At 56.0% G+C, this 21867-nt stretch overlaps 1 protein-coding gene across 1 annotated transcript in view; it reads right to left on the bottom strand.

The window, feature by feature from the left end:
• The window catches only part of CELF4 (CUGBP Elav-like family member 4), a 295349-nt gene that overhangs the window by 63913 nt on the left and 209569 nt on the right, over positions 1-21867 (bottom strand). The window contains 1 exon segment of the mRNA XM_030336966.1: positions 7949-7997. Coding sequence (XP_030192826.1) covers positions 7949-7997 — 49 coding nt within the window.

The raw sequence follows: 21867 nt of genomic DNA, 5'->3' as shown, positions 1-21867 counted from the left end.
CCCTGGGCCAAAATGCATTTAAAGCACCTTGGAATCAATGCTCCCATATCTCATCCTCCCCCCAAAGAGGACCCCTCATTCTGGCCTCTCGGCATCTTCCAAACCTGCCTTGGCTCAGGTTATTTTCCCATCTGGAAGTTTTGCCCTTCCTTGCTCAAATCCCCTCGCCTCTGAAGGCCAAGCGGGCGTTACTGGTTCTGATCTCTCTGATCCATGCTACCTCTCCCTGCCCCATCCCACTCTTGTGTTGTTAAGGCTGCCCGAGTGTGCCAGGGGCCAGGTAGGCACTGGATACATCTCGGCCATGCCAGGGCTGACTCAGTGCAGTGCTGAGGACCGCCTGGCCCAGGAAGGGCTGCTTGTAACATTCTCTCTCTCTCATCTTGCCCATCTCCTGCAGAAGTAGGGGTCTTCCTCCCGTATGCCCACACAGTGCCTGCCACAGGAGGCCACGGGAGTGGCGACTGGGTGGGAGACAGAGGCCCACGGTCCCCTCTCTCTGTCATTCCATTCCGACTCCTGTCATCAGCCCCTTCAGCCTGGGCACACATGCGGCAGCTTCTAAATATCATCCAGGAGCCCATTTGCAATGATTAATATCCCATTTCCTCTGAAACAATCCTTTGCTAAATTAGCTGGGGCCAGAGGGAATTTGGCGAGGAGCCGCGAGTCTCAACTTAACTTGCCGAATGGATTAAAAAAAACCCTCGAAAACAAAATGCAGATCAATCAACACCCCTTTCCCCAGCTGAAAATCTAAAGTCCATTGAAACTCAGCAGGTTTGCAGTTAATTATAATTTCACACCTATGGCAGGAGTTACTGAGGTATTTATAATGCATGCCTGCCCGCTGGAGCCTTTGTGGGGGCCTCACTAGGGACCCTTCTCACCAGCCACCTCCTTCCCCAAGCAGAAAGACCTGTCTTCCCCGAAGCTGCTGTTTGGGTTCAGTTGTGTAAACTAGAGAAGCTTCCTGGAGTTTTAAAATTTCTTTCTTTTTAAGGGGCTTGGGAAAGAAAGGAGTCGAAGATTCTTAAGGAACAGGAATTATGAAGAATAAAATCCCGGGTCAGGGAGACCTTGCATGATGATCTAGGGAACCTAACAGTTGGAAATGCTTTACCAAAAATCGGAAGGATGGTGGTCAGACACGTGGTAGAACTTCCTGCCCATAAAGAATCCAAGCCCTTGGTGGGCCACTTGGCTTGGCTCTGAGGTGTCTAATCCTTTAGCCCTTCCCAAAGGCACATCACAGGGTCAGGCAGGGCGACGGTGACCCCTACCCAGGCTGCTCCCTAAACACTGCAACTGTCTGGGCCCTGCTGTCTTATGTCTGACTCAAACTTCCTGAGCTGAAAGCTGCAATGGCTTTTCTTCAAGATCAGTCCAAAATAAATCAAGAATTCAGGTACATGAAAGATCAGCCGGGACCTTGGCTTTGGGGCTGGGGTTTAAGGGAAATCATTACAATCTATAGCTTGAGACATTCTGGTGGGGATGGGGAAACAGGGTTTCCGAGCTCCGGAGAAGGAGGCCCAAATGGACTGTGGAGTTGCTTTTCTTCTTGATAGTTTTTAAAAACAGGAGGGAGGGGCGCCTGGGTGGCGCAGTCGGTTAAGCATCCGACTTCAGCCAGGTCACGATCTCGCGGTCCGTGGGTTCGAGCCCCGCGTCAGGCCCTGGGCTGATGGCTCAGAGCCTGGAGCCTGTTTCCGATTCTGTGTCTCCCTCTCTCTCTGCCCCTCCCCCGTTCATGCTCTGTCTCTCTCTGTCCCAAAAATAAATAAACGTTGAAAAAAAAAATTTAAAAAAAAAATAAATAAATAAAAACAGGAGGGGCAGGGAGAGGCAGACTCATGGGGGAGGGTGGACATGTGGCTCCAGGGGCCTCTGCAGGCCTCGGGGTTCCCTGTCCAACAGGGAAGTTAGCCATTCCCCAGCCAAAGGTTCACCACCACCCCTTGCCCATCTCTGGGCCCAGACATGGCTGTGGGAAGGGAGGAGGAGGATGTCACTGTCCCCATGAGCTAAGGGGTCTGTAGGGTCTGGTGGGGGGGGGGTGTGCAAAAGAAGGAAATGCACTCCCCCAACACATACACAATCACACACAGGCATCACGGGCCCACAATGGAGTACACACGCTGCCCAGCTTTCGGGCCTTCTGCGGGGAGACACAGCCCCTTCTATGGGGCCTGATGAGGGTGGAGCCTTTTTTGCTCTGAGGTACAGATCGCTTTTCTTTTAGAAGTCTGCTTTGGGGCAGCAGTCGCCGGACCCCTTCTCAGCCCAGGATTGTACCCCCTGGGCTGGGCTGGGGTCAGCTTTGCTCATTCTGGGGTCTTTCAGGCAGGGTACAAACCCAGAGCCCCAAAGTAGAGGTCAGAACGTGCTTGACCCGGGGGAGGCTCTGATGCCTCAAAGGGGAGAGACGGGGACAGAGGTGGAAAGGCTCAGCCTGTGGGACTTGACTGTCCTAGTGACGCTGTTCTTTGGCTTCAGGCTCTGCCCACCCTACCCCACCCCTAGGCGAGCCTCACCCAGGAGGTCCCCACAGGGAGTTCACACTGGTCTTCAAGCCTTTCCTCACACTTTCCCCCTCTCCCCTGCTGCACTGCATCTCCAGGGGGAGGCTGTCTAGAGTAATCGGTTTCTTTTTTTAAACCTTGTTTCCTACTGTCTTGGTATAATTTCAGATTAATCTTCATTTTACTGTGACCACCCCCCCCCCCCCCCCCCCCCCCCCGCCACGGCCCTTTAGCTTTATGTTTTTGTGTACTCCATCCCATGTGGGCTGAGGGTTCCTAACAGAATCCTGAGGGATTTCTGTCTACCCAGAAGCTTTTGTCAGTGAGACAGTTGTTGGCATCTAAGATGAGAAAATTGAAACTTCTATTGAATTTTCATACGGCGGGACCAGCCTGCACATCTATTTCCTCTAAACGCTCGCTAAATTGCCTACCTAGCGTATGGGACTGAATAGCTAGAAAAGTCTGGAAGTGAGGCACCCAGCCTGGGGAGGTTGACAGTGTGGCCATGGGTCTCCTGGGGCCCCGGGACCTGGCAACAGCAGGGAGCTGCCCATGCCCCTCAGCTGGTCTCCCTGGCCTCCCTTAGCACGTTGTCTGCGTCTGTTTAGAAATAAAATAATGCTCGGAGGAGAAATGAGGAACTTAATAGGATTTAAAAAGCCGCAGGAACCGATGGGGCTACAGATGGTGGAAAGGCTGGGGGGACTGAATCAGCCACGGTTTTCTGGTGGGGAACGTGGCCTCGGGGAGGGCCTCAGAGCCGCGTTCACATGCATTGTGTCCAACCTCATTAGCCAGCCCGGCGGGACTCCACTGCCACATGAGTGCCGGCCACAGTGAGGGGGGCATAGCGGCCCCAAAGATGCCATTAAATGAACGGGGGAGCAGTGATGGGCTGCAGGACTGGCTGACTGACTGGCCCGCACCTGCCTCGGGGACTGAGTGCACACGGAATGACTCCCAGGCTGTCACACCTGCCCCCAGCCCTCCTGTGCCCTCCTAGTCCTGCCAGGCTTCCCCCCAACCCTCCCCCCCACGACTGATACAGGAGGAAAAGAGGGGGCTGGGGAGGGAAGCACGCGTGTGTGGGCCCCCAGTTCTGGAAAAGCAGAGGGAGGAAAGGGAACCCGCTGTGGAGACCTTCAACCCAGGCAATTCTGAAAGACTTGCGGGGCAGGGTGGGGGGGTACCTAAAAGAAGCTCCTTCACCCTCTAGAAGCTTCCATAGGTGCTCCCTAGATGGTGCTTACTACTGCAAGTACCCCTCCAGGGCTGGAGCTCAGGGCCACCCCCCTCAGTCTGTCCCGAGCCTCCCCCAGGCCCTGCAGCCAGTGGGGGACAATAGGACTTTGTACAGGGAGCTCAGTCGTCCTGATCACATCCACCCTCCGCCATCATCAGGCCTCCGTCAGGCTCCCTGCTTGGATTCAGTCACAGCTGCCCCTGTGGCCCCTCTTCTCTGAGCCTCCTCAGGCCTTCCTGGACAGGGAGGGGACTTGGAAGCCCCTCAGCAGTCCCCATCATGAGCTGTGACCTCTCTCCCCCAGCTGGGGCTTCACATGTTCCAGCCAAAGCCTGAGTCCTCTGGAGTGTGTGTGTGTGTGTGTGTGTGTGTGTGTGTGTATGTGGTCTCCAGTTCCAGGCCCTGCAAAGGGGTGAGGGCCGTGGTGGCAGACCTTAGAACACAGTTTTCAGCCTTGCTCACTTTTCCCTCTGGAGGGACTCCCCAGTGCCACACCTACCCCTTTCCAAGGGGTGGGCGGCCCCTTGGCAACCCCAATACCTTCTTTCCTGGGACTTCCTCCCAAGCCATCTTGACTCCTAACTTCTCCGGCTCATCAGCCCCCCATATTGTTGTTTTTTTCTGTCATTTCATGTTGAGATAAAATCAAGTGGCCCCAGTCTTTGCTTCACCCCCAGCCACTCTGTTCCCAGTGGGGACGTTTATTTTCCATGCGTGTGGGTCTGTGTGGGTGCCTTTGTCAGTGTGGGTATATGGCATGTCAGGGCGGGGCAGGGGTGCAGCATGTGTGACTGTCTCCCGGAATTCTTCCAAACACAGCACAGATAAGGCCCACAGTAACTGAAACTTCTGACCCGTCGATGGTTGCTGAGAAAACGTAGGGGTGGTTTCTGGTGACGGTGTGTGTCTGGCAGTGGTGGGGTGGGGTGGGATCAGGCCAATATCGGCTACACCTAATCCAGACTTCAGCCACTTCTTCCCTCTTGGGCCCTTTGAGGGAGGTGGGCACACTCCCCAGCCCCAGCCTCCTCCAGTCCAGCCCAGGGGGCCCCCCAGCAGGTTTTCTGACCAAGGCCAGGGTGCTCAGAGCCTGACTGACTCAAAGGGGTGCCCATACCTGGCTACAGGAACCTCATTTGCCTGGGGCAGGGGGCTGTCCTGTCTTCTGGCCTTGGTGCTCCCCTGGGCTGGGACCAGGGAGGATGGGGAGGAGGTTAGAGCTACAGGGCAGCACATTGTGGGTGCTAATCCAGATACTGAGAGTGAAACCCAGTGGCTGAAGGGCCCCTGCGGCCGTGAGACCCAATTCAGATGCTGACCATGAACCAGCTCACTGGGCAGATACACCTGCCTGCCGGGAGGCAGAGGAACTCAAGTGCATGCCTTAGGGAGGGTCACTGCCTCTGAGATGACCAGGACAGGTGGGGGGCTCCCAGGTTCCTCTCTGTCCCTAGTCTGCCTCATTCCTCTGGTTCATGAATTGGTTTGCTGATTTGAGGGTGACTCAATTTAAATATAACTTGCTCCAGAGAGCTCTGTGGGGTTAACTGGAATCTCCTTGCAGAGAAATGGCTCCTGGGGAGGCTCTTTCTCTTTGGGTTTTCCTTCCCTGCCTAACTGGAGCCCTGGCTCTTGGTGGCAATAGCAGGGGCCAACACCTCTCTCCCTGCACAGGGGCATTATGGCTATGATGCCTTCTCTCTGCCTGGTGCCCCCACCAGGATCAGGGTTCCCTGCTTCTCATGGAGACAAGTCCAACCCCTTGGTCTTGTGTTCAGGGCTCCATTTTCACTTTGTGCCCTCACTTATTCCCACCAAGTCTATACCTCTCGGTCCAATTCCCTCCAGGAAGCCCTCCCTGCCTGCTCCAGGCCACAGTGAGCTCTCTTCTTTGACCCCCTCCAGCTGTGGTCTCTCATGTCTCATGGGGTGGTCCAGGAGATCCTTATTCAGCCTGGCTCTGCCTCTCTCACCTGAGACCCTGCTCTTCCCTCAGCCGCCTTTCACACCCTTCTCTGCTCCCATTTCTTTCATCTTTTTTAACATTCACCTCTTCCCCATCCTCTTCGCACCAGAAAAAGTATTTAATGGATATTAAATTATTTTAAACTGACTTTTTTTTTTTTTTGTTAAATAGCTTGGTGATAGTGCTGACTCAGGATCATCTCACTGTTTAATATTGAATATGCAATTAATAGATAGATGTTTAGGTTTGGCTCTTTTTCCCCCCTTTCCACCGCAGGAAGAATAAAAGAGCTGATTAATCTGGTTTGGGGCAAGTGTCAGCGGCAGGAGATATATGGCAGAAAGGAGATGAGGTTAGCAACTTGGAGTCAGAGAGCTATTGCCTCCAAGGCAAGTGAAGGAGAAAGGGTTTGCATTGGAGCTCAGCACCGCCTCGCCGGGCACGGCGTCTTCTGACACCCCACTCCGGTTCTGGAGAAAACAGGCCAGACTCTGAGCTGTCTGCTCTGTACGCGAGGGGCCCCCTACGCCCCCTCAGGGGCCTCCCTCTGTGGGGCCTTGTTCATGCCACCCTGACTTCTTCTCCAGGGGTGGAAACTCCCCTCCTTCAAGGCCAGCTCAGGTGCCATCTGCTCAAGGTCTCTGGCGTCCCCCACTTACTTCGGGGCCCCTTCTCTGGGACTGCAGGTGCCGCTTACTGCTCGAGCTACCTTCCTATACACCAGGGTTTCTCCCCACCAGGGAGAGGGGCTCTTCACTACATCCTGGCCCTGCTGCACGAACAGGGTATTACAGGTGAGTCACTGCATGACGGGGTGACCCGGGGCCTGGGGCCTGCTGGGCCTGCTTCCCGGAGACAGTCTCTAGGAGAGGCCCCTGGTTCCACCATGTGCCACCAAGGAGAAGTCCTATGTGAGATGGGACAGTACCCTTACCACCAGGGTAAGGATGCCTAGGACTGGGTATTTGAGGAGCCTCTGTGTGTGCAGAAAACCAAAGTAACTGGACTGCCAGGAAAGGGGCAGGAGCGAATAGCACAAACCAGGTGGGCTTTGCTTACCTGGGCCCTTAACCCCTGAGCCATTTTTACATCTCAACTGACCCACCTCCACTCTCGGGGTTCTCAGGATGGGAAGCTCTCAGAAGACCACAGGGAGGTGTGTCAGTGCCCTGGGCCAGGGGGCCCCTCGGGGCAGCACAAAGACACCAGCTGGGCTCTAGGAGGTAGGGGAGGGATTTGAGGGCCAATTCAGACACAGAGGCCTTACAGCCAGGTCAGGGTCCCGTGCCCAGGGTCCCTCTGGGCAGCAGCCTGAGCTGGAAGGACCACAGGTCCCAGGGGCAGGCAGGACCTGTGGCCACACTACAGTTCTCTCAGGATGAGGATCTTGACTCTGAATTTGCGAGTATCTTTTGCCTATTTTACCTTTTCCCCTTAATTTCCTAAACACTTTTTGTAGGGAGGTAGGACAGAGGAGAGAGAAATTCCTCAGTGCCTGTCTAAGCTGAGAGGAATGTGACCTGTCCCGGCACAGAACCCAGGGGGAAGGCGCTTGGCAGAGGGAGCGAGAAGCGTGGCCTGGTGGAGCCTTTGTGTACAGTGGAGGGGACAGAACTTCCCTGGGGAATGGAGCTCTATGCTTGTGGGGTGCGGCTGTATCCTCCTATTCTGTCCCTTTCCAGACATCTCCCTGTCTGCCTGGATCTGTCTCCAGAATCTTGACCTCAGTGGTCCCAAGCCCCCATGGCGGCCCTTCTCAGATTTGCCCAGTGTGGTCTGAACCTTCCCAGGGCAGGGCTACAATCCACTTCCTCTCGTCCAGCCTGGCACCCTTTCAACTTTTCAGGCTCCATCATAGGGGGCTTTCCTGGGTGACATGGAGGTGGGCACACCCTTTGGATTTCCTAAAGGAGGCAGAAGAGTACCCCAGGACCTGCTACTCGTTTACTTACAGGAAGGAAGGAACCCCATCTGCAGACCCCAATCACCTCCCCACTTTCCTTCACTCTCTCCCCACACCAGTCACCCAGAGCTCCATAGCCCTGTCCCAATTCCCAGCCATGAGATCCCTAGGGCTCGGGTGGGGGGGGGGCGGTGGCAGGAAGTCGCTGCATCACTGCATCAGGGAGAGGGAGGAAGGGTCGGGTCGGGGGAGGGGGGCAGAGACAAGTGAGCCCTCACGTGAAGGGGGCTGGCGCAGGCAGCTACTACCTCCTCGGCTCTCGCTGTCCGCTGGCTTCACCTGGATCGGCCGGTTCATCTGCAATAGAGCACAAAGGACAGTGTCAGATCAGGCCTGGGGTGAGGGGGCATACACCCACACCCAAAGGTAACTGGTGTTCATAGGTACACAGGTGCAAGGACCACACCCACCAACACATACATCCACACCACTGCTCCCCAATGCAGCTGCACGTGGGCAGCAAAGCCCCACCCATCTCCCCTTTCCTATGCAGTCCCCAGGGCTCCATTGTCTCGGGAAGGCTTCTCTGGACTGGACACTCTGTGATGCCCCCCTCCCAGCTTTGAACAGCTCTTGCTAGCCTGTGACATCAGAATCTGAGGTGTCCTCACAGCGCATCTCTGGCCAGAGATTATGATCTTGCTGGAGACAGCTGGCTTTGCCGAAACAAGCTGCTCTCTGGCTACCCGGAGCCGTCTCCCAAATGTGGGCTGTGGGTGCCAGGGGTCCCTGAGGCTCTGGGCCACCCAGCTCCCGGATGAAGCCGAACTCAAGTGTGTGGCTAGGGCTGTCCCCTTTGGGGGGGGTGTGGGGTGGGCACAGCTACCCATCTCCCGTGATATTTAGGGGGCCAGGAGGACAACAGGACACCGCCTGTTCCCCCCCCCCCCCCCAACGCCTCCCAGAGCCAGGCTCTGTCACGGGGATCCGCTTCAGTGCTCTGTTCAGGCCACTAGGGGTCTCTGAACTCCAAGCATCGGCGGCTACGGCGCCTGTCTTTAATCCTCGCTGCTGGAGGCCACGGGGTGGGCTCTCCAGCCCAGAGGCCCCAAGATATTTCAGACAATAAAAACGGAAGGAATCACACAAATGGAATCCTACTTTATGTCTTTTCCAGTGCTTTCGCCTGTCAAGTACCTCCCTTATCCCTTACTGCATTTTTATTTCGCGTACAAACAAACCCCAACAGGCAGACAGGGCAGGGACTAATACCCCCACTTCATGGATGGAGAAGCTGAGGCAGGGCCGCCCCACTGCAAGATGAGCCCAGGAACCCGAGCTGCCAGGGCTGTGTCTAGGCTTCCAATCCTGCACCAGGTGACTTTGTGTTGCCAGTTCCCCTCCTGTGTGTGTGTGCGGAGGCCGGACTAGCCAGTCACAAGCTTCCTCGGGCCTTCTGGTCTAGGATTCGAAGTGAGTTGTGGCTGCGTCAAGACAAGTGGGTGGGGGAGCGTGGGTGCCTGTGACTCAGCAAGGTGAAGACAAGGCCAGCGGAAGGGCAGAGCCACCACGAGGAAGGACAGAGAGGCAGGAGGCAGGGCATGGAGCAGAGGAAATGAGACACAGGTGGCCTGCGGGGGGCCAGACAGGACTCTGGGGGCCAGTCCACCGAGAGGGGGTCAGGATGTCATTGTTTGCCACAAGGTCCCCACTTGGCACGCCTTCTGGAGTTGAGAGGAAAAAAGGTGCTCAGTACGTAAGCCCTGCCAGCAGAGGAAATTGTATGTTATAGAAAGCTCCAATCACAGGGAGAAGGAAGAGAGACATAATGAAGATCCCGGTTTCATTTAGGGGGTCCTGGGGCCCCATTAAACAGCCTCCTTTGCAATTCTTGAGCAAAGGGCGCAGAAGCCCCAGCAGGCTTCTGGCTATTGGGGAAGGGCTCCAGGAGGGGGCCAGGGGACTCCTTGTGTCCCATCCAGTGCCTTCTGGGACTCAGGATCCAACCCTTTTCTAGAATGTCCCTCCTTCCTGGAATAGCCCTAAAGTAAACAAGATAAATTAAATCAGGCAAATGGAATCTGCCTGGGCATGGAGCCTTCCACCTCAGGGGGCACCCCACCCTCAGGCAGCCAGCCTGTCCCCCTGTCCTTGGTATATGTAGGCATTCAAGAATACTCTGCCCCAGGCTCATGGACTTGGGCCTGATTTCCAGCCCCTCCAGCCCCCCTAGCCCCACCCCAGTCCTCCCTACCTCCTCCATGACTCGGTGCTAGGCTCCAATTTGACAGTGGGCTTCCTGGCAGCAGGGACCCAGGCTCTCATCCAGTTTCCCACCTGCCCTCAGCCACAGGCTGGGCACCCACAGGGTGCTCCATACAGACTCGTGGAGCGGAAGTGAACCAGTTCCCATGGACCTGTGGCTCCTGGGGTGATTTTTCATGTTTCATTATGATCTAGGGATGGTCAGCATCCAGACAGCCTTTGCGGGGCTGTCGAAGAGGTGCCAGCCTTGATGGAGAGATAAAATACGGCCCGGTGCTTTCTTAATTCTCAGCAGAAATAAAGTGTCAGGCTCAGTTGGGAAGATTTCTCAGCTGGAGCAGGCTCTGCACAGACGCCTCGGGCCTCAAGGGAGATCTCCTCCCTCGGCCAGTGTCTCTCTTCCCTGTTCCAGACTCCAGCCCCGTCCAGCCTCACCAAGGCCTGGTTCTTCCCTGAGGAGGGGAAGTGGACAGAGCCAGCCTGGCTGCAGAAATGGCCACTGAGGAAGGGGACAGCGAGAGAGGATGATGGGTCAGATGGTGGGAGGGGGACTGCCATCTCCTTGTTCTTCTTCTAACTTTGCAGGCTTGGACGCTGGCCACAGCCTCAGGAGCTGTCGGCCACATGGCCTCAGGCGATCCCTTACAGGTGAACACCATGCTTCAAGGACACTAGAGCCCGCTTCTTGGTGCCTTTCCTCTCCCCTATCTGTGCCTCCTCTATCCAGCCATCCCTTTCAGTCACTGTATTGTCTTTCCAGAAGGGCCTGGGGCTGGGGGCTAGTGGGACCTGGAGTGCAGGCGCCCTCCTTGCTGATTCTCTTGCTGAGGTGTCATCTGTGTGCCTGTGTCCCTCTGTGGCCTTCATCCTGGGTTGTGCCTCTGAGTGCCTGACGGGGGGCTTTGGCAACCCAGGGCTGCCTTCCCTGGGTCAGGAACAGCTCCCTGAATGCACCCTGCAGGCTTCTGGGGTCAGTCTTTGGGGACATCGCTAACTCTTTTGACTGTGTTTCTGTTTCCATCTCGGGGTCCTGTCAGGGGAAGCGAATAATCCTGGCCCAGGTTTTGGGGTCCTCTGTGTCCCTACTGCAGCAGAGAGCGGGCTGGTGGCTCCTTCTGCCTGTTTCTGCCTCCCCTCCCCCTCCCCATCTCTGCCACTATTTGCATCAACACATATCCATGCATTAAACAAGACATTCCATTAATTTCTTCATCATCATAACTTAAGCTGGGACATACCCTTTAAATATTCATTCAGCTATGAAAACTGGGCATTAAAATTTTAATAATGTCAAGCTCATTTGAACCAGGCTCCTTGGGGACGATTACGATACAATTAGAATAAATACGATGATTGAGCTGGTCCAGAGGCTTCACCTGTCTGTCCAACGTGGCTTCTTGTGGAAAGAGAGGCCTGTGGCCAGTGAGCAGGCAGACAGATTGACAGACAGGCCAGCCTGGCTCTTTCTTGACTCTCTCTCCCCTTCCTATATTCCCTCCTTCCCTTCTCGGTTCCCGGCTGCCACTTCTACCTCTCGCAGGTGTCCACAGGTGTCCGCAGCCCCCTGTGGGCCAGAGTACAGGGGCATCCCTCCCGTATCCGGGAAGATGGCCCGGAATAACCCCGAGTTCCAGACATGAATTTCCTTACCTTCCTGGTGCAACCTGGGCTGGTTCCTGCGTGAGGGCCATTTTCTTGTCTGTGTGTCCCCTCTTCCCCACCCCGCAAGGGGCTCCCTAAGGCTGGAATGAACACCCCACCAGAACAAGACCAGGCTGCAGAGGAGGCCACCGAGGGGGTTCTTAGACATGTTCTGCCACCAGACCAGGTAGGGACCATCTTCACCCAGCTTCCCCTCTGCTGCAACTATCTTCCTGAGAGTTGGTGTGGAGGTCTGGGGGCAGGAGCGGAGCCCCTCCGTCCCTCATTGTCAAAGCCAGTGCTGGCGAGAGCCCTGGGGACATCCACTAGTGAACTCACCCCTGCTTTACTCGGGACAGCCCTCACACCTGCAGGATCACGTAGGGCCCTCCGCCATCTGCCTTCTCAGGCACCCAAGCCCTCTGCTTCACATTGGGCCCTAGTGCAGCTGACCCAGGGCTGTCTGAGAAATAAAAGGACCTGGAAAGTTCTCTGTCACCTCTCCCTGGCAATGTAAACCCTCCTATTCTTCAATAAGACTTCCCTGGTTATCTCTCAGCTCCCTTGGTCACACATGGCCTTGCACTACTTTGAGAGCTCTCTCTTTCCTCTCTCGTGCGTGCGGGCGTGTGTGTGTGTGTGTGTGTGGCAGACAGAAACAGAGAGGCGCTTGTTTCTCAAGCAGAAGCAGGGACCCAGTTTCCTACTCACAGACCCCCTAGACTCTAATTTAGGACTGAGCTCCACCGGAGTGTGTGTGTGTGTGTGTGTGTGTGTGTGTGTGTATGTGTGTGCATGTTTCAGTAGTACTGGTGTGACATTACAGACATCTTAAAATAATTCATTTCGGTTGGAGACTGGGAATAAACAAGACAGAGGAGGACACTAGTGCGGTCCCTTCGGCATGGTAGCCTCTCAGTAAGTGTCATGCTCCATGTTGCTTTCCAGCATGTGAGCCAGAAATGCCTCAGAAGGGCTGGACCAACGCCTCGCGTAGTGCCACGGCAGGGGGGGAAGATGGTTAGGGCGGCAGAGAATACTGTGGTGGCCTACAGGAATGGCCAGTATGCTCTCTATCCAGCAGCTGAGTCCCCACATGTAATTCCAGCGTGGGTGTTCAAACCTCAATGCTGAGAGTCCTTTCAGGCTCCTTCTGGGATGTGTGAGTGCCTGCTGATACCCAGTTCCCCTGCTCACCGGACGGGTTCACTTCTCCGCGAGCCAGGGAGCAGTGTGGGAATGCCTACTCTTGTCTTGTTCACTGGCGGTGGCTCTTAGCTCTGTCCCTGCCCACCCCCTCCCGCGCTTGGCTCCTATTCCTCATCAGTCCCCACTGTTTGTTCTCATCACCCCAAAGAACTCGGCTTTTATGTTGTCTGCCCCCAAACCCAGCACACGTGTCGGTCATGGAAACGGTGAAGCAGCAGGACCTGTGGGCTGGGGCCCATTGTGCTCCAACCCAGCAGCAATACTGCTCTGGGAAGAGAGATATCATTTTGCAGTTCAAAAAGCAAGGGGAAAAAGCACCGTTAAAGCGCTAAAATATAAAGCTTTTCCTTTCTTCCACAGCCTCTCTTTTTCTTGGCTTGTCACGGTACGTTTTATTTGCTGTTTGACGTCGTTTTAAATAAAAACAAATATAAATTGTAAATTATTAGCATAGATCCTACCATTCATCTTTATTTTGTGTAATGCCAGTTTTAAATGCAAATATCAGAACATTTAGCTCCTATGCAGAATCACCAAAATTACAGTTTGGTTTTTGTGACTTGTGCCTGGAGGGTGCCTTGAGCTGGCCAGAGGAGACAAATGCAAGCCAGACTCGGGAAGGCTAAGGAGGAATAGAGAGTCCCCTCAGGCGTGGAGACCCTCACAGGTACCCAGAGCCCTGCCCTGCAACATGGGGGGTGGGGAGGTCGGGGCAGGGGGTGGTGGCAGCTTGGGCCTGAGGACTGCTGGGCCCTCCCTTCCACTGACTACCGATGTGGACATGTTGCAACCCAGTATAGGGTGGGCCCTGGGAAGTCGAGTCAGGCTTCATTTCTACCCACGGGCCACCTCCTGGGTAGGATATTGTAAATGTTCTGCCAGGACATGCCAGACCTTGCCTGGACAAGAGGCTCACTCTTGCGAAGACACGGCCTCTGTTGGCAAATCAGACATGCCACAGTGCTGCCAGCCTGGGGTACCACAGGGTGAGTAGGCCTGGCCCAACCCTCCCCTAACCTGCACCAGGCCACTGCCGGCTGGCCTCGAGGGCAGAATGATGGCTTGAAGGGCCCAAGATGTGCATGTACAGGGCAGATGGTGGGAGGCAGAACTTTGCATAAGTCCCCTACACATGCTTCTTCGTCCCACAGACTTCGTTTGCTTGAAACATAACTACCAAGAGAAACTTTTAAGAATTTCAAAATGACTGCAGGATACTAACCCCCAAGCCTGCGACCCTTCTGAGTACAGGGCCTGTGTGCCTGCACAACTCGTGTGCCCACGAAGCTACCTTGTAGATGATGCCTTTCTGTGTCCCCACCACCCTGAAGTTCTCTCCATCTACCAACTCCAAGCACCAGGCCTTCCCTTGACCATCAGGTGTTTTCAGCATCGCTCCTGCTACAGAAAGATCGTTACTCAAAGATTTATCTTTCGAAGATGAACCTTGGGTGACTCTGGGAGAATAGACCGAGAATTCTCAGCCTTTGCTATAAAAGGCTGGTGGCGAGGAAGAAACCATCCAGTATGGGCAGGGAAGTGCACTCACACACGCGATTGTGGGGACCGTAGGTGGGCAGCTCCCCAGCAACTGTGCCCTCTGCCAGGACTTAGCAAATAGGACTTTACCATTAATTGAGAACTTATTTATTTAAAGCCCCAGGAAGGCAGATTCTGAATCACATGCCCCGATGGATTCCCAGCACTGTGCATAGTAGGTTCTCAGTAACCTTGGAATAGAAGGTTAGGGCTTTGCCCAGTCCCCTGGTGAGAAGGGATTGAAGGGGAAGGGCAGAAGAAGTGCACATTATTTGTAGCTTGTTGTAAATATATTAATATTTTAATTATCTCCTTAATAAGTCACATATGGTTCCTTCCATAAAGAGGGATTAGAAACTCAAGGAACCCTGTCTGTTGTCATCATCAAGTTCTGACTTAAGGACAACCCCGCAAGATACGTGCCTTTACCCGAGACCTCGGACCTCGGTCCAGTGTCCGAGGCCCGCCTTGGCCAGGCCAGCTGGTGGCGCCCCCTCCTAGGGCATGCCCTCCCCATCCGAAGTCTGCCCCTGGGGGTGCAGCCACTCTTGCAGCCCTTTCTCCCTCAGGTCTCAGCTTCCCCCTGGGCCTTGCAACCTAAATGAAGTGTTCCTTCAAGCTTTCCATTCTTTCCTTCAGTTGCCTTGCTGGCACGGTTAGGGACCATTACCGTCCCAAACTTGCAAGCTTATTTGTTCAATGTCTGTCTTCCCTTTATGAGGGAAGGCCCACACCCGCTTTGTTTCCCTGCTATACACCCAGAACCCCACGCACATCCCATCACCAGCACTGTCCCCTCTTGCCTCAGCTGTGTTCCTGGGGCAGGAGTGTCCAGAGGCCAGAGGTGGTCACCTGCTGGACAGCCCTGCTTCCTGCCCAAAGTTCCTCCCGTCTAGCAAAGTGAGGTCGTAGGACCTTTGGATTAGGAAGGGTTTATTGAAGCAGCGATCCTCGATCCTCATTTAGAAAGACAGCCGGCGAGCGCAGACCAGACAGAAGAACCCAGGGTTATTGTTAAAATATGCAAATCCACAGCCCATTGAAATGCAAACCCTCCAGATAAGATTTTTTAATAAATCCGGTTCTGTTCCCACTCCCCGCTCTGAGGAGGCCATCTGATGCTTGTTGGGTCAGGACGCAAACCAGCATGTAAGCCCCGTCAGCTCTTCACCCCTCTCCTCATTCTGAAAGCCCAGCGAGCAGGAGCTGCCCCTGGGTGGGGCTGGCTGCCAGCCAAGGCCCTTGGCCTGCCCCTCGACAAAGTATTTGAGGTCACCTCCGGGGTCACCCACAGAGATGTCTAACCCTGTCTCTGTGCTGGTGACAAGGCCCCCCTTGCTTCTTTACTGCCACTCTCACCTCCTCTCATAGCTGTCTAAAGAGTAGAGTCCTAAGCCTTGGTGCCCCCTTCCCCCCACTGGAGACTTCGGTGATTGTGTCCACCTAGCCACACTTGTCACTTTGGGAGCCATCGCCTCTGGACTTACTTTGGTCTACTGCTGTCACAAGTGGCCCTCAAAGGGATGAAGGGCAGGCAGACCAGAAGGAGCACAGACACCTGACAACCTCAAGGACATGGCTGTGACCCTGCCCCGGCCCGGCTTTGAGTCAGGACATGAGAGTGAGTGGACCTGTGTGGGCTAGCGCCATGTACCTGGATGGGGACAGGAGGCATGAGTGATGGTGGTAGGCGACAGCCTTCCTGTTCTTCCCAAGCTCCAGACCTCACGCTGACCACATGATGTGGCTTATGTCCTCAGGTCCTCTCTGAAGCCAAACGAGCCAGATGAGCAGACTCACCGTGGGGTACGGACCAGGGCTGGGCATTCGGGGGCAGGGTGCCAGAGCCTGGGTTGTGAGTGCCCAGGCAGTCAAGCAGAGGCAGGGGGACCCCGTGTGGCCTCAGGAGGGGCTGAGCTTGTGCTGTGGGCAGTGGCCTCCCCTGTCAGTTTCCGGCAGGGACAATATAGCTCACTAGGGCCACGCTCAGAAAGAGCAAATACGTGGCAATGTGTGCAGGGGAGCAGAGTCTGGTCAGGGCTGCCTGAGAAATGCCAGGTGAATGTTTAGATCAGAACCAGCGAGCGTGGTCTTGGTACTGGGTCCCCTCCCCACACGTGTGAGGACAGAAGTCCAGGGCTTATGCATAGAATGTATTTGATGGATTGAAGTAAAACTTGCCCAGTTTGGCTTTAATGCTTGGATGCAGACTGTCCCTTGGCCCCAGCTCAAGGCTGGCCTTGTGCGCCTTCCGCTCGGAAGGGGGCATCGGGGAGAAGAGGGTGGGATCCTAGCACACTAAGCGGTGGGTGGGTGGAGGGCAGAGGACACCCTGGCCAGGGAGTGCGGCTGGCTGGCGCTCCAGGCACGGTGGGGGGTGGGGTGGGGAGCTCTGCGCACGTGGTGAGGAGGCGGGCGGGGCGGGGAGCCTCAGTCCCCGCAGCCCCCTCTGCGGCCTGCGCAGCCTCCGTGGTCCAGCCCCCACAAACAGGCCCTGGGCAGTTGCTATGCAACAGGCGGCTCTGCTCTGCAGTGCCCAGCGAACGGCAACAGCGGGCAGAGGCACTGACGGAGCCTATTGGTGGGACTGCCTGGGGCTGCCCCCTCCCCTTCTCTCTGCTTTCCTCTCTCTGGCTCCTATCCCTCTCCGAGCCTCCACCCTCTCCTTGCTGGCTGCAACCTAAGTTTACAGAACGCTTTCCCCTCACATGCAGGGCGGGGGTGAGTTGGCATAAACAATGGAGGTGCCCCACCCCACCCGGGGGTGATGAAAGGTGGCTACCCGCTGGTTTCCAGGAGGGAGGGACTCCTCAGTCAGCTTTCTGGTTTCCCTTGTCTCCCCCACTGCAGTGGGGGAGGGTTTGGGGGCCACTGGCGTGGGCAGATGCTTCCTGGGGCTGTGGCAGGCAAGGTGGACAGACAGGATGGATGCAGAGAGAAATCACCGAGATGGAAAAGTGTGTGAGGCTAACCTGCCCCTGCCTACTGGTCAGGGCTCCCTTAGGTCCACACGGCCAAGGGCAGCCTGTCTCTTTGTTTCTGAGCCCCCTGTCCGTCTCACCTGCTCCCACCAACATGCCAGGCCTGCCTGGCAAGGGTGGGAGGACGCCCTCGGTCCTAATTAAGATCTGCTGCTGTGGAAACGAAGCTTATTAGCCTACATGGCCAGGCTGGGTCACTAACCCTCTTCAGAGTTGGAGGGGGGTGTGATTTTTTTTTTTTTTTTTTTTTTTTTAAGCAGTGGCTAGATACTTCTGAATGAAACAAGCCCTGACTTAGCTGGAAGGCCTGGGTTTCAGTCCTAGCCAAACACTTGCTCATATGAGATGGGGGCAGTTCTTTGAGCTACTAGAGGCTCATCCTCCTTGGTAATATGGAAGGATTAATGCAATAGCTCAGGTGAAGCTCTTAGCACAGTGCCTGGTACGCAGTAAATGCTTAAGAAATGAATGACAGCTATCTTCTCCCTCCTTTTCTCTTCCCTTCCTCTCTCCACTCCTTCCCTACTTCTCCTCTCTTAGTGGGTATTTTCATCATTTTTGAGGGACTACCTAACATTTGATTTTCTTCCTTCCCACCTGCTACCCCGAGGGCTCTCTTTTGGACTCTCCTGAACTGAAAAGATTGGGCAGCCTCTGGGGAAGAGCTGAGAGTGGTGGGGGAGGGTAGAAGACCATGTTCTCCTGAGGCATGAACACTCCGAGCTCAGGGACTTGTGGCCCCCCTCAACCTCCACCTGCCCCAGGTCTGCCTTCTCTAACTGACCTACCAGTACTGGAGCCTATTGCTTTGCTGTTTATTTATTTTTATTAACATTTTTTTTAGTGATTTCCACATCCAGTGTGGTGCTTGAACTCATGACCCCTGGATTAGGAGTCGCATGCTCTTCTGACCGATCCAGCCAGGCGCTCCTGAAGCCTGTTGCTCTGATGGTCCACTAAGTTTGTTTGTTCATCCATCCATCCAACCATCCAGCTTATTGAATACCTCTGCGTGCCAGCCCCTGTCCTCTGGCACAAGGCAAGGTGAACCTCAGCAACGTGGCCCTTCCCTCCAGAAACTCACACCTGTCTGCAGAAGGGCCTTGCCGAAATAGTGTGTAAGCCCACTCCTCCTGGGCCCCAGCACCACACCTTCGGCCCTCAGGGCTGGAGCGTAACTGATTCCCTAAATGCCCAGTCACACGGCCCCATACAGGGCACCTGGCAGGGACCAGCCAGCCATTCACATGGCAGTCCCTTCCTCAGCAGTGCAGTATTTGCTAACACACTACAGTGGTGGGGGTGGGGGCTCCCTCCTGCAAGGGCTGTCCTAAATCCACGCTGGTCAGCTCTAGCGTTTACAGCCCATTTCTAGCCCAAATCCACCTCCCTCTATTTCCCTCATCTACTCTGGTACCAGAGCTCCACTGGGCAGTCGAGACCATCTTGCAAGTTTGCCCTCAGCCGTGCAGACCCGAGAATTGGTTTCTTTCACCAAAACATGCTTACAGCCCTCCCTTCACGACAGCTTACTGGCCCTTCCCCTGAGAGCTCACACCTGATGAGGGCCCTTGGCTGTGGAGTTCTGGGCCTCACAGGGCTCTCTCCGGCTGGATCTGATCTTTCCCAGCCCACAGGGAGACCACTGTCCTTCTGATTTAGACTCTGAGCCTCTTAAGCTGAGTGGGCAGGACTGAAAAGTGGAGCGAGTACCCTAGCCCTGGAGGCTGGACAGAGAACCTCTTCTGGTACCCAAGGCCCACGTTCCTGTCTGCATTTCCCTTCATCCTGTCCCCGTGTCAGGCGAGCCCTCCCTCCCCACCCACCGTGCCCCACGAGGTTGCCCCGGGGACTGTGGACCATGTGGCCAGGCTGAGTCCCCTCCACCTCCCTTTCCTGATCTGGGACCCCTCCTCCCTGTCTCACGGGGCTCAGGCTCAGTCCTGGGCCTGGAGAGTCAGTCCCCAGGCCAGTTAAAGGAGAAAACAAAGCCCACACCAAGTAAATGACAGATCGAGAGGAAATTGCTCTTAATCCTCACGCCACAGCCTGATGATGCCCGCCAAGCACCAGCCTGAGTCATCCTAGAAATGGCACCGACATTTGCTTTTTGGAATTTGTTTTGTCTCTGAGCTTTAGATTTAATCATTCTCTTCCTCTCTCTCCCTCTCTCTCTCTTTCCCTCTCTCTCCCTCTCCCTCCCTCCCCCCCTTTCTCTCTCCCGCCCCCTATTCCCTCCCTCCCTCTGCCCCTTGCTCTCCGTTTTCTAATATGAGGCTGCTCCGCCGGCTCATCCAAGTCTGTTTTCCTGGCATTAATTAACACAGCTCTCCAGCCTCCAACAGGCTAAATGATGAATCAGGTTAAATTCCAGACAACAGCCGCACACCGCCATCAATTAGCCATCTCTGGGGCAGCTTCATTAATAAGCATCGATCATGGCCCTCCTCCCCGAACACGCCAGGGTCTCTGGGTCACAGGCACTGCCCACGAGGCTTAGGCGTGAGCGTGATGGTGTGTGTGTGTGAGGGCTGGAGAGCATGAAGGGGGTGGACGTGTGCAGGATGGGTGTGCAAGAATGGGGATGTGTGGAGAGAGTGGTAACTGGGAGTGTGTGGGGCGTGTGCTGAGGTGTGAGGGGTTTGTATGGGAGTGTGTGCAAGTGAGTGTAGGCACTGTGTGGGTGTGTACATAAGGCGTGTGATGTATGTGTTGTGTGAGGTGGGGTGTGTGTGTAGGGTGGGGTGTGTGTAGGGTGGGGCGTGTGTGAGGTGGGGGTGCATAGGGCAGGGTGTGTGTGAGGTGTGGCTCTGGAATGCATGGGTTTGCTTTCTATGCTGGTGCCCCCCACCTCATCTCCACTGTGCCCTCTTCTGCTTCTCTTCCAATTCAACACCCGGCTTCTCCCACACCCTGGCCCCTTCCCCTGCCCCCCTCCCCTGTCTCCCATCAGAAAATTTATCCATGTCCTTCTCTTCAACTCACACTCTCTAGAAGGCAATTCCAACCCCTCACCACATCCCTACCCTCTTTCCCTGTCACATTCTACCCTCGCTGTCCCCCAAGAAGGCATGACCTCGGGCCCAAAGCCTGACTCCGTCTGTGGGTTGTCTGGCTTTCAGAATGTCGCTGCCACCACCAATGGCCAGGCTCACACTCTCCAGTACCTTCAGCGCCCTCAGGTTGGAATCCAACCCTAATCCTCGTACTACTACCCTCTGCCTGGATTGTGCCCTCATCCTGCCTGGCTCCACATCCCTTGCAGGGAGCAGAACACTTCTGAACCATGAGCCACCTGGAACCCTTTTGGGACTCCTCCTGCCCACAGTCTAAAGCCCACCCCTTCCACGGGGTCGAGGTCCTCCCTCGGTCCGTGGGCTGCATCCGTGTCACCCCTCCGTCTGTCCCCCGAGGCCTTGCTCACAGCGGCGCTCCTTGCCAGACTGCGCCCCCTAAAGGCTGTGGCTGACGATGGCTGCGTTTTCCTTTCCTTTATCCCTCGCGGGTCAGAGCACCGCCTCCCCCTGGACTGGGAGTTACTGGGTCTGAGCCAGTAACACCGCGTTGGGAACGAGTGCGCAGGAGCGTTTTCGAGAGCCTACTTCAAGAGGGGTGGCTGGAGTCACCCTCAGACGCTCGCGTGGGACGGTGTCCCCGGAGAGCCCGTGGGCCCTGGCGCGTGCACGCCAGCGGGGATGCACGTGGCCTCCCCAGGCGGCCACCAGCCGACCATCTCCTTAAAGGTTAATTAAGAATCTGAAGCCGGGCGGCGTGGTGCGGCCGGTGACGGCGGATGCGGCGTCTCTCCAGACCATTAAACACTAATTAGGTTTGGAAAGTCTATCGAGCTCCCGAGGTCTCGTCAAGGCAGGCGCTGGCCCCCGGGTGCCCTTCGAAATGCCAGAGCCGTCACCCCCGACGGCCCGGCTGCCCCGCCGGCCGGCCCCGCGACCCCAGGCTTCGGGCCCGGTCCCGCTTCATTTCTCTCCATCCCATTGTCTCCTGCGTGCCCCGGCCACCCCCTGCGCCCCCTCCACCCCCACCCCCCACCGTGGCTCGCTGGCCCAGGGTGCCCGGCGTCCGCGGTCGCCCTCCTCCCCGTGTCCCTTTCCGCGCCCCGGCGTCGCCTCCGTGTGGTTCCTCCGCGGCCGAACGGGGGAGCCCTGCGCCCCTGCTCGGGATCCTGCCCCCTTCGGAGCCCGGATGAAAGCCCTTAGTCCTGGGCCGTCCCGACCTCCTCGGAGCTTCCCGGGCTGAACACTGCCGCACCCTGACAACGCGCCTGCACCATCGGCCTCGGTTTCCCCAGAGACCTGCCTCTCCTCCCAGCCCGCTCTTCATTGGGGTCCAGCTTCATTCCCTGCCGCCTAATTCAGCCAAGTGCAGCCGGGAGGTCTGCTCCTGGCAGTATTCATCCGTTCCTTCCCTCATTCCTTCGCTCCCCCTGTGATTGAAACCCTGCCTTGTTCTCAGGGGACCCAAGGGGAAAATGCCCCCGTCTGGAGGTGCCCTCAGTTACTGCTGCTTTACTCCACCCACCCACCCCCAGGAGGGGAGAATTCCATCATCCACACCCCCATCTTTAACATAAA

Source organism: Lynx canadensis, chromosome D3 (assembly GCF_007474595.2).
Source record: "Lynx canadensis isolate LIC74 chromosome D3, mLynCan4.pri.v2, whole genome shotgun sequence".
Taxonomy (NCBI): domain Eukaryota; kingdom Metazoa; phylum Chordata; class Mammalia; order Carnivora; family Felidae; genus Lynx; species Lynx canadensis.
This window is presented reverse-complemented; position numbering and strand designations above follow the sequence as displayed.